At 37.2% G+C, this 12,324-nt stretch overlaps 1 protein-coding gene across 1 annotated transcript in view; it reads right to left on the reverse strand.

Moving 5' to 3' along the window:
* The window catches only part of COL14A1 (collagen type XIV alpha 1 chain), a 109,575-nt gene that overhangs the window by 7,148 nt on the left and 90,103 nt on the right, over positions 1–12,324 (reverse strand). Inside the window, exons 41-45 of the mRNA XM_021546489.3 lie at positions 7,019–7,072; positions 6,076–6,147; positions 4,110–4,145; positions 3,616–3,682; positions 2,923–3,111 (exon numbers count right to left, since the gene is read on the reverse strand). Coding sequence (XP_021402164.1) covers positions 2,923–3,111; positions 3,616–3,682; positions 4,110–4,145; positions 6,076–6,147; positions 7,019–7,072 — 418 coding nt within the window. The remainder of the gene's footprint in view (positions 1–2,922; positions 3,112–3,615; positions 3,683–4,109; positions 4,146–6,075; positions 6,148–7,018; positions 7,073–12,324) is intronic.

The raw sequence follows: 12,324 nt of genomic DNA on the forward strand, positions 1-12,324 counted from the left end.
TGGACATAGAAGTTCAAGTGGAGGTTTCTAACAGAGCTCCATACACTCAATCCATGTCTCTTTCCAAAGCCTCTGATTAATGCTTGGCAGAGTGACAACATAAACAAGGGAAAAGAAGCTGTTAGCCAGGCAAGTTAGCAGGGAAGTTCACTGATGTCTCCCACTGCTGACATTTCCAGTAAAGGTCTCTGTGGTGCACCATTTCTAGACAGTTCCACATGCTGCTTTATGAAGTGCCCCCTTCTTATAGATTGGGCTTGAAAAGGTGGTAGGCAAGAGAGGTGAGCTGAAAGAAACATCTGGCCTTCTTCCCACTCCACCAGAACCATGCCACTCAGCTCAGAGCTCGTAACAGGCTCTTGTAGCAATTCCAACGGTTTGAGGGGGGGAAAGCAGCACTACTAGATAAGCAAACCAGTGGTTTTTCCTTCTAATGACTATTACTTCTTAGCACACTCGGCTGCAGGGAATTTCCTGAACTTAAATGCACAACTTGACTTTCAGAGTTGCAAATCTGGCACTGGGCTTGAACATTAAATCGGCTTCATATGCAACCAAAATGCTGATGACATTAATGGAACACATTTTACATAAAGACTTCCAGGTGGCTGGCTGGAGATCTTCAGGACGGGATGAAACATTGTGTTTGCCGAACAAGTTAAATGAAAACAATGCTCCAGAACATAGCAAGGGATGGAGTCTGACTCCATTTACTCTCCTCTCTGTCGTCACTGGAAACTTAAAAACCCTTCCATCCAGAAGCTGAGCAATTTAATCTGCTGCTTCCATGTATGACATGTCAAATCAAGCAAGAATTGGGAATCCATGAAAAACTTCCAATCATTCTCCACAAGCTGGTTAAATAAATTTAAATTTTAATTTTTGCATTTTGGGGTTGGCTTAAAGCAATTCCTTAGAAATTTATTCAGAAACACCATGAGTCTGTAGCAAAATATATCTTTCTGCTCAGTAAAGTCCTACTGCATCAAACACACATCAGTCTGAAAGTTTAGTAGTTTCTGAAGAAATTAAAACCTCAAGAAGCAATAAATTATTATATGCTTTCATCTCATTTCTAAAGGAGCTCCTTCCTGTTTCTTTCAGATTCTTTTTAAGGCTCCAGTTACATGAATGTCCTAAAATCTATTTTAACTCCAAATAAATTAGACAATTATTTTGTCTTAAAGTTTACGCATGGATTCTTGATTCTTGAAACAACTTCATTTTAAACTGAAAATATTGTAGAACACTCCCAACATTTGGTATCACATTTTATGAAAATCTGACTGCAGTTCTGAAAGATGCTTGATTAGAGCTTTCTCTCTACCAAGTATAAAACTCCCCACAAGCACTACCTGCCAAAATCAGTTCCTTCTAACATCAGTTATCCATATAGAGAGGGAAGGGGCAATATTCTTTTTCATGTCTTTTTACCCTTTCTGCGCTCTATTGCCAATGCTGCTTTCCAAACATTCATATTGTCTGCAGTGGGCCAACCCACATGATGTTTCATTTAAATGACTGTATCTAATCAGTCTGTGATCCCACAATATGCATGTCTGGACATCAGCACAGCAAATACAAAAAAGTACAGGCTAAATGTTGGATATGTTCCTTTTTTGTAGCCCGGCATTTTGGTTTTCCCTTTCCCAAAGTCCTAGCTTGAAAATTCTCTTCCCAGAAAGAAGGGAAATATTTAAAATATGCTAGTGTGGAATCAAATATCCTGAAATCTGTATTCACTGTGTCCAGATCACCCTTTTTAGTGTCAGTTCCTCAATTGCTGTCTCTTCCAATCTTCTTTTCTACTTGTCTCACACTACCTCATTCCTCCTCCTTTCTGGACAGTGCCTGTTTTTTGCTCAGCTGGAGCAGGCAACAGCAGGACTGAAGGGTCAGCACCTGAAACCTTCCTTTTTTTTTTCAAAATGGTAATGAGATTTACAGTCTTGAGGGCAAGACTCACAAGTTCACTCAAAAGACTTTCTATTTAAAAAGTATTTAGTTAACTATGGTTATAATAGCTACTGTGAACTGGAACTATTAAATTCCTGAATAGTCTTCACAGCAGTTAATTTTTAAAATCCCAGTTAGCATATTTTGTAACAGCAACACCAATTCACTGCTTCTGAATATCACATTTGTCTCTTGGGTTTTTGGTCACCTCCTCATGTGATGTTCTTTAAAGCACTTTCACAATTATAGATCTACTCAGTATTATGTCCTGAGGTTAGTGCTACTCTGGGACACAAAAGATAGCCAGGGGTGCACAGAAAGAGAGTGAATCAAACATGGAGCTTGTTTCATTATTAGACAATGCTCATGGAGGAAAGGAGAATGGGATCTAGCCTGCACATGAGAATACAGAAGATAATTCTTGTAAATGTTAAATGTATTACTTCTCTCTGACCTCACCATTTCCTCTTCTTGATTCTCCAAGCCCCTCAAAGTAGGAATTTTTCTCTCTTTTTATCAATCTTGCTTCTTTCAGGTGATCATGACTCAGAAATTCCTAGACTGACACATTTGAAGTTATCAGAAAAGCTCAGCATTTCCCCAACATACACATCAATTTTGCATCTGACTCTCTTCAGTTGCTCTTTTGCATATACATTTAGAGATTACGCTCACTTTAGAGTCTTACTAAGAAGAAACATGATGTGATGGGATGTGCACAATTAGATTCCACCAATCTTCAGCAGTTTAAACATTAAACCTCTGTTTGATCCTGCCAAAACACACTTGGCAAAGCCTGCATGATTTTCATGACAGAGTCTCCAAAGCCTTCATTATGGTCTGTGTTAAGCTCACCAATTAATTAATGAGAAAATGTTGCTTTCACATTTAGACGGGAGACAAAAGTTGTTAGAATGTATCAGGAAAGGGAGGTATAATTTTGTGTTTGTGAAGAATGAAGCCTACCTCTTTCTCCTGGTCTTCCTGGCTGACCAGGGCTTCCTGGAAACCCTTGCATGCCTGGTGATCCTTGCTCACCCTGTGGCCCTGGAGCCCCTGGCCGACCTGGCTCACCAGGAGGTCCCGCGATGGTTCGTGTTGAGACAGACTGGCTTGGAATCTGGTTCAGAATCGAGTTATATCTTGCCATATGACCTGTCAGGAATAAAAAGTTGTCATTTTCAAGTAGCAGTGGAAAATCTGGTTCCGCACAGTTTCAGCAGAATACTAGGAGGTTCTCAAGGCTGTGGTCTGTCATGCTTTGGAAAGTTGTGTACTACTAGGGAAGAAGTAGTAGGTTAGGGAGGGCACAAAAACTGGAAGAACAATTGTGCAGGATTTTATTTTCTTACTTCAGTAAGGGTTTGGGAGGCATCTGTATTTTATGTCTATAAAAATTTTAAATTGGTGCAGCAGAAGCTTCTGTATACTGTAATAGCTTGGAGACAATTCCAGCTTTTTTTTTTCAGAAGGCTGATGCTAATCAGCACTAGCTGGACATAAATCCAGTTGAACATAAATCTAGTTGAAACATAAATCTCAACTGTCTAGTCTAAAACAAACAGATACCCTTGGATATTTTGAAAAATGTCATATTTGTAATTAACTGTGGCAGAAAAATCCATTCTAGAGAGAGGAGCATATGGACTATTTACTTGCCTTGGATGAGCTGCTCACACACTTGACGAGCAACAGCCCGGACCATTGCTTGGGACTGGAGATCGCCCTGGATAACAACAGCAGCAGAGTCATGCAACTTTTCTTGAGTCAGTTCTGTGCTGACAGCACTTTGAGCAAAGAAAGATATTTATTATTGCTGAGACATTACATCCTCACAGATGAGAAAGTAAAGCCAAAGAAATTTTGTGATTTCATTGGCTTCCATTTCTCTTTTTGGCCAGCAATCAGAGGTCTGAAAAGATAACCCTAATGAGGGATTTGGAGGCATGCTTACTGCCACATACTTCCCACCTTCAAAACATTAATGTAGCTATAAAAAAGACCATGTCTGGAAAAGAAGGAAAGTTTGCTTAATTGCAAAGAGAAAACTACTGTGCCTGTAAACAGAAACATACATTTTTGGGAAAAGCTCTTTATGAGACAGAAGGCCAGGCAGGAAGAAAAACCCACAGCTAACATGAACACAGACTTACCCTTTCACCCCTTTCCCCCTTAGCTCCAGGAGGACCCTATGAAAAGATTCAATACAAAATTAATTCTCTTTTTGCTCTGTTCAAAATTTTTAACACCAGAACTTTGTCTGCCTTGCAGATTCATAGTAAAGGGAGAAGAAATAAACAATAAACAAGCTTTCAGGAGGTTAAGTGACAGTCACAAATACACTTCTATCATTTCAGTACTCAACAAAATGTTCACCTTTGGCAAGTACGTGGGAAAAATTACTTTCACAAGAGTTTGCCACACATTGAATTGAAATGATGCATTTCACATGGCTGAAACAGGTCTAAGTTTTACAAAAATAGCAGCCTGAAATTTGCTGTACTGAGACTCGGCATCCATAATGAACAGAGTAAGCAATGGGATTAAGCTGCACAGAAAATTACGTTTGACATTAAGGATAATGTAATACTGTAATGATAGTGAGGAGGATTATAGATTTGAAACCATAGTCTAGGGCAGTTGCAACTTCACCAATGTCAGTTTTTGGGGTAGGCTACATATTTCTGACCAACAGACAAGGAAAGGTCTGTTGGTCAGAGCCTGATGCTAATAGCACCAAGGCCATGGTTTGATGCCTGTATGGGCCAGTCACTTGAGAGCTGGACTTGGTGATCCTTGTGGTTGCTGACAGATACGTGGCTAAGCACAGCTTATTCTATCCTTGCAGAGAGGAAACTCCTACAAGACTAGAAGACTATTTCTAACTCTATAACTCTATGTTTTGGAATAGAAAGCTCAGTAATTTTTCAGCCACTTGCTTTTTTCTGCACTACTAGAGTCCAACCATGAACAACAGAGCTCTTGCATGACTCACGGGAATATCTACACTCTAGAAAATTTTGTTCAGTATTTGGAAATATGTGTTTGGACAGGAACTGCATAGTCAGCATTCTATATATTGATAGTAAAAGTTCAATAGCTCATCAAATCTCCTTTGTATATTCCATTATTACACTTAGAAACTATGCAGACCTAGGCATTAGATTATTGTCTCTGCTTATGTATCATCAGTCAATTTAATTTCATTTCCACTTAACCAAATGAAAATTCTTGCATTGGCTAAATCTCCAAACCAAACTGGATTTTGGAAAAAAGTTTTCTATTCTACAAATAGAGTCAGAAATCCACACTGTCCCATTCTGATGTCTTTAAAAATGAAATAGAATGTCTACTGTAATAGATGGGGAAAAGCTGAACCATCTTTATAATTAAAAAAGTCATCAAATGTTAAAATATGAATACATAATGTTGTCTGAACTCTTACAGAGACAAAGAAGTTCACTATAATTTTTCTTTTACGTAAAATATATATTAATTTCATAGCTGTATTCCTTTCTTTCAGTCAAAATGTTTTGTTCTGGGGTTTTTAAAATAATTTATAAAAAAATAATATCTGAGAGATAAACTTAATATTGGGAGGTTCCTAATACAATTTTAGATATAGAGGATATAATTTCCCAAAAATTATATAGATTATATAAACAGCTCTAGTCATGAGTCCTTTGTTATGATTTAAAGACAGAATAACCTCAAAATACAGGTTTTTATTCATATATTATTTTCACAGTTTGGAAATCAGAATAATATTTTGGAAATATTCAGGTTAATAAATACTTGAATTTCCAGAGAGTCACTGGAAGGGCAAAGGGAAAAAAAGAGAATGTAATTAAGTAAAGACTACAAATTCACATAGTTGTGTTTTTGATCTTCTGTTTTGACTCTAATTCTTATATTCCAAACATTGTATGTAAGATCAACAAATATATTTAATTACAAAGAATGAACAAAGAAAGGTCAATATGATGTTTAACTAAGCCACTAACTGCAAACAGATCATAGGCAATAAATATTGAGAAGTTCTGTCAAACAGTGAAGCCAGGCTCAGAAAACAACCAGTGCACAACAGCAGATAGAGAAATATTAGTTGGTTTTACTTACAGGAGCTCCAACATCACCTTGTGGCCCCTGACTTCCAGTAACACCTGGAACACCTGGAGCACCAGGTATGCCCTGTGTGGAAAAAGAATAAAATTGTGGTGATGACAATCAACATCCATGAGTCCTGATGAGGAGAAGTGCACAGACAGTTCTGTCAGTCAAAGACAAGATTCCCAGAGAGAAAACTAATAAATACAATTTGCAGGAAAAACAGCACCATAAGCACAGCTCTGAGAAAAACACTTGAGAAAAATAACTTGGGTTGCTTTCTGGAACAGGCAGAAATTGCTGATCCACTGGACAAAATCCTGGGATGTCAATACTGTGTTCAGGGGGGATGACTCAGAATGTTATTTGTAAAAAACAACAAGATGACTTAGAGAATACTCTGTACAACCAGCAGCTTCCTCTAATTTTTAAAATCTATTTAGAAGGCATTAACTTTGCCTAGCTGCTCTGAGAAGGCTGAAACTGATTCTGAAGGCAACATATATCCTGCACTAGAGGTTGGATGTAGCCTCTGCTGTCTTCCTCGATTATTCTATGAGAGCACCTGTGCTCTCCTCCAGCCTCTAAAACAAGTAAAACTCGGTGGTTCCCTTCAGCTAACATTCCTAATTGGAATTTTTGACAAAAAGAAAATCTTGTTTCAAATGTTAAAAGCAGGAATTCCTTCTTTACAGTGAAGTTGCTTGACTAAGAACAAACTATCAATCGACAGAACATCTCTCTCCCCTTCCCATGGGAGACATTTTCTTCTTGAGCTAAGTAGAAGTGGAAAGATATTACACTGGACAAGCAGCTCTCTGCCAACTGTGCATCATGAGAACTTTAACTTTCTTTGGCCTTGCTCTATCCACTCTAGCATAGATAACAGTGTGACCTGTAATCCCCCCAAATCCTGCTGATTTTTGCAGTAAGAAATTCCATGGGCAATACTCACCATTGGACCAGGAGGTCCTTGTGGGCCTGTGGGTCCATCCTTGCCAGGAAAACCCTACAAAAGATAAATAAATGCAATTTTATCAGCTTTTTATATGTACTTCATTAATCTGTTCTGTTTCATCTAGAAGAAATGTTTTACTTTTGTTCTTTGGTTTTGTTTTGCTTTATTGTTGTGTTGTTTGTTTTTTTCCTAAATTAATACTTGTTGGTAGTGATCTCTCAGGAAAAAAAATTCCTTATTTGCCTGGGAAAGGTTTCTTTCTGAAAAGGTGCTATAGTGTCACCAAGATTAAAAAAAAAAAAAAAAAAACCAGCTAGTCTCACAATATTTTTGAAGAAAAAACAATACAAAATTCTTCATACTGGCAATTTTCACCTCTGAGTGAATTTCACTTAGAACACTTCTGGAGGGAAATAAATGCGAGGGTTTGCTGTCAAACCTCTCTAGCACAAGGTCACGTTCTTACATCTGTTCTCACTGGTTGCAAGCATTCCCAGTCCCACTGATGAGGTGCTGAAAGATGGCAACAGAGAGTGGATCTCCCTGCCCAGCAGTGCTGAACATATGCTCCAGCTATCACTGAGGTCCTGATTCGGGAAGCAGCGGGAATGCTCATGTGGTTTACATTATGAACGTGCCTCAGAGCTTCCAGAAACGAGAGCCAAAAACTAAAGATAACTTGGAAACTGGAAAGCAGTACATCACAGAAAAAAAGACTGACCAGATGTAGAAGAAAATACACTATTAACGAAGTATTCTTACAAATTAACCAATTTGTATTAACCACATTTTGTATCCACATGCCATAAAGCTTGGGTTTCTGACCAGCTTGGAGATTAGGCAATTCTTCAGTTATTACTCAGCCTGAACAAGAGATATATGGTTTTACCTATGGCTCAAGACCAGTTTGAAAGGTGGTTTATGCTGGAAAGTGTTTGGTTTATTGCTGAAATGTTTGAAAATGTTTATGGTGACGCACACAGTAAAGAACGCTCCAGGCCTCAGGATCATGGAGCTTCAGAAGAAAAATTTACAACTTTTTTGGTTTCTACTTTTTTCCAAATCTTTGTTTCTGCCATGGTTTTAGAAATGAATATAACATATCCTATATGCACAGTTTGGAAAATATTATTCAAATCTGCAATCATATTGCATAAAAAATGGCTGTGGAATAATACTATCTGCCATATACCTGGAAAAGTTTTTTAAAAAACTCTAGTAGATGGCTGTTTCAATGCTAAAATAAGCCACATAGTCAACTCACATTATGTTATCTAGGTATCCTTAGATTTGAAAAGGACATATCTTCATATTCTACACTGTAGCCAGATGATGCTGACACCTTCATGTTTATGTTTCACTTTTTAAAGCAAAGATGTAAAACCTCTATTTATTTTTGCTCAGTTCCAAAGCAGGATGAAAACTCAAATGACCCTTTTAAGGGCTTAATTTAACTAGGAGGAGGGAAATATAGTGCTTTCCACTGACTTCTAGGATGTAGTGTGGATTCACACAAGCTTCTAAAGAAAAATAAAACTGTATGTCTTTCTCTTGTCCAAACCCAGTCAAAGAGTAGCATTATGTATGCTCAAAATACATTTTCTTGGAATATATTTCACAATTTCTTTCTTCTGAGCAGTGCTTTTATTCCTGGCTGCTCAGTAATCACCTCCTATATATTCTTCTAGGGTTTATTTCTCTTGGCATTGTGTCTGTATCGCCCACAAAAGATCATCTCCTACTGTATTTGCTAGATGTGAAAATTGCTATATATAAATCAAATAGAAGCCTTGTTCAAGAAAGAGTATGGCAATACCTATTCTCTCATGCTGGTAAAAGACTAAGGTATTTGTTTGTGCTGCCAGCAGCATTTGAAGATGATGTTACTCAGACCACCTGATGGCCAGAATGGATCTGACACTCAGTCTGAACTTTTGAGCTGAGAGCAGAGATTAGTAAGTACCAGGAAATTGGCAGGAAGAGTGGGAATTTATTTCTTCTGGCTCTTCCTCCCATAATTTTTGGTGTGTGTAATGTAGAAGAAAATAAAACACAGTGAGAATTCACAAAGTTGTATTCTGAGTACTGAAGCCTTGTAGATGCTATTTAATCTCCCATTTATTGAATTCTCCTCTTTGCTTAACCACCTCTAATCCAAGGGGGATGACTGGAGGAATTACATAGCACACTGTAGGAATTACATAGCTCTGTCACTTCCAGGATTGAAATGACTCTGCACAAAGCCACTGATTCTTTCCCATGGAACTCCATGTCCAAGAGCAGAATAGGACAGATTTTGATGTGTGAACTAGGATGTAGGTCTTCAAGGTTTATATCATTTCTAGAGAAGAAGTGTAACTCTGACAGAATTTTTTGAAGGGATTTTATTTGCCAAAATACAAATGGCATCACTGGTAAAGTCTCAAGTCTGCTGAAATCAGTACTGCTGCTGACCCCCTTATAAACTCTTGAGCTTTCAGTAGGCTGGAATTTGTTTGGGGGACCTTGTGGAGAGGTGACTTTTCAAGTAGGACTAGATACCAGCAAAAACTTAACTGAAGCTACTGAGTCAGGCTTGAAAGACTTTCATGTAGAGCCTTTTAAAAACCCCTGCAGCCTGGGACACATGACTGCCAATTCAAGATCTGTCTTTCAACATGAAATGCTTGGGACTACTGGTGGAGAAACATGATCTATTCTCTTTACTAAAAGCCCCCTGTACTGCTAGCTGCAAATATGGGGCAGCAAGAAAGGACACCAAACAACCACAGCTCCAGCCACACATAAAAAAACCCAAAAAAGTTGTTTTACACTAATAAAATCTTTCCTGATGCTCTGGAAGCTGAGGAAAGAGGAGGGGACTGTTCCTCATGTGGAGTCTGAGATGTAGATTTAAACAGGTTACCAGACAGGTATAAAATATATTCACATTCAGAATATTTGCTTTATTATCAGAAATAACCTTTTTTTAATTCTGATTCAACATTTACAAAGTATTTTTATATTTATTTCTTCTTCATAGAAAGGTTATGTCATTATGAAAATGAATTTTTTATGAATTCACATAACTGGCAGGGAAGATGTTCAATTTCTTTCTAAAACCCAAGTAAAAGCAAATAAATTAGGGACTAAAAACCAAGTTCAGAAATACAAAAAAGAAATTTTATAGCTTAAGTGTTGAACTACAACATTAGAAAGGAAAATCAAATCCTTTCCTCAACTGATTTCAAAAAGCAAATCAGAAAGTATGAACACTAAAAATCAAAACAAAAAGATGGGAAAGCAAACTGTAAAAGTGAAGTTATTCCAATTATCAGGGACTGAAGGAAAGAAAATCTCCATTTCAGCACTTCATGAGTCTAATATCACATTATACCCAGTTCAAAGTTCTCAGAGATCTCTCAAAAAATATCAGCCCTATGCTTACCATCCATTAAAATCAGTGTGATTTAGCAACCTGCCTAAGTATTCTACAGCACTAGTAGCACTATAATTAAAATATTTAAAGATAAATAAATACTAAATAGGAAGGGATAACTAAGGTAAGAAAAACACAGAAAATCTCAGTTCTAGTCGTATAGTACTTGCAAAACAGTTTGGCATCTTGGCTAACAGGAGGAAACCTAACAAAAGGAACATTATACAAATAGGCAATTTAGTTCCAGGAATTTTCCAGTTCCCCTTTGCTGCTGAAGTTATGCCCTTCAGAATTATCTCTTTTTAAAGTGCTGGGTCTTCAAAGAGACTGCAGTGAAATAATTAGTTTGGAACTTCACCAATTAAAAGCAATTCAATGTTGTCATAACTTCACAGGAATCAAATTAGTTACAACACCATAAAATCAGTATAGGATAATTATTTGTTGCCATAGAAATAAATATAGCTGGACAACATTTCTTAAGGGTCACACAGAGACAATACCAGGCTAACAGAACTAATTTTATGAGCTCTGGGCTGTTTATCCAGCTCCCATGATTAATAGCAAAAAGAAAGAGAACACACAAACAAAGCATTACTACCATATCTATAAAAACAGGCAATTTATGTAATTGCCCTACCTTTTTATAGACAACAGTGGGGTATTCTACAGAATGAAAACCACATGACTTTTCCAGGTTGTATAAAAAGCTTTTGCAGCTCTAGTTTTCCGCAGCTTTTCTCATCTCTGCAACAACCTGGTAACTCCCACACGTGGGACAACTAGACCACCTCTGCCTCCATGCATGGCTGAGGGCATCCTCTGCTAAATATGAAGTCAGCTACAGAATAACATAAAAACAGAGTTCTTTTCTCCTTGAAATGCAGGCACCTCAATGTCCCTGATGATCAGGAATGCAGAGGGAGGAGGCACAAAGCACTCACTTGTACAATGTTCAGCACCATCTCAACCTGTCCAGGACAAAGACTAGACAGAACATGGCAAAAACCCAAATGTTTATCAGGGTCCAGGTCTCATTAACCTGGAGATGAACAGGTGGCATGAAAGTTGGGCAATTTAGAGGGAAATATTCCAATGCAGTCAAAAAAAAGACATAAAAACATGCAAAACCATAATACATCACGGTATTATAAAGTAAGGGAAAAAATGCATTTACTTACATATCTCAATACAATTTAATTGAAAATTAGAAGGTTATTCCTCCAATTACATTATTCATCTGATGATAATATTGCATAAATCTTTATATTAAGAAAATGCCTTTCTTTTCTTGATTTTTAGAGAAAAAAACCACATTTATCTATTGTCCAAGTTCTACAGTAACTTCAGTGGAATTACTTCTAGTCATAATGATATGCCAATGTTTAAATTCATAATAGTGAGTTCAAATACATGTTTTGCTACAGGGTTTGGGGTTTTTTATACCAAGGTCAGAAAATTAAAGAATTCCCAGATTTCTCTGTAGTTCAAGTTACATTAACATTTCCAAAAAAAGGATCATGAGTATGTAAATCTTGCTCAAATGAAATGAAAAGTTATATAATGAACTTCTGCTGTAGACAGAAATGTATTACTATGCTAGCAATAACTTTCCTGAATCTGACTTATAATGAAACAGAAGTCTCCCCAAGGAGACAAAGAAGAGGACTTATAGGCTTAACTGCACAAATGGAAATTAATTTTCTTTTACTGGCTCCTAGACAGACTGTAAGTATCTGCAGTTGTTTTACCAGGAGCAGAATAATGTTGACTAAATTTTGGTATTATTTTTCACCTTTTCTTCATGTCACCTGTTTCTGCAGGTCTCATTCTACATTCTACGTTAAATTCCCTTGTAGTTGTCTCTGTTTCATTAATTAGCTAG

The sequence above is a fragment of the Lonchura striata genome, chromosome 1, assembly GCF_046129695.1.
Source record: "Lonchura striata isolate bLonStr1 chromosome 1, bLonStr1.mat, whole genome shotgun sequence".
Lineage (NCBI taxonomy): Eukaryota > Metazoa > Chordata > Aves > Passeriformes > Estrildidae > Lonchura > Lonchura striata.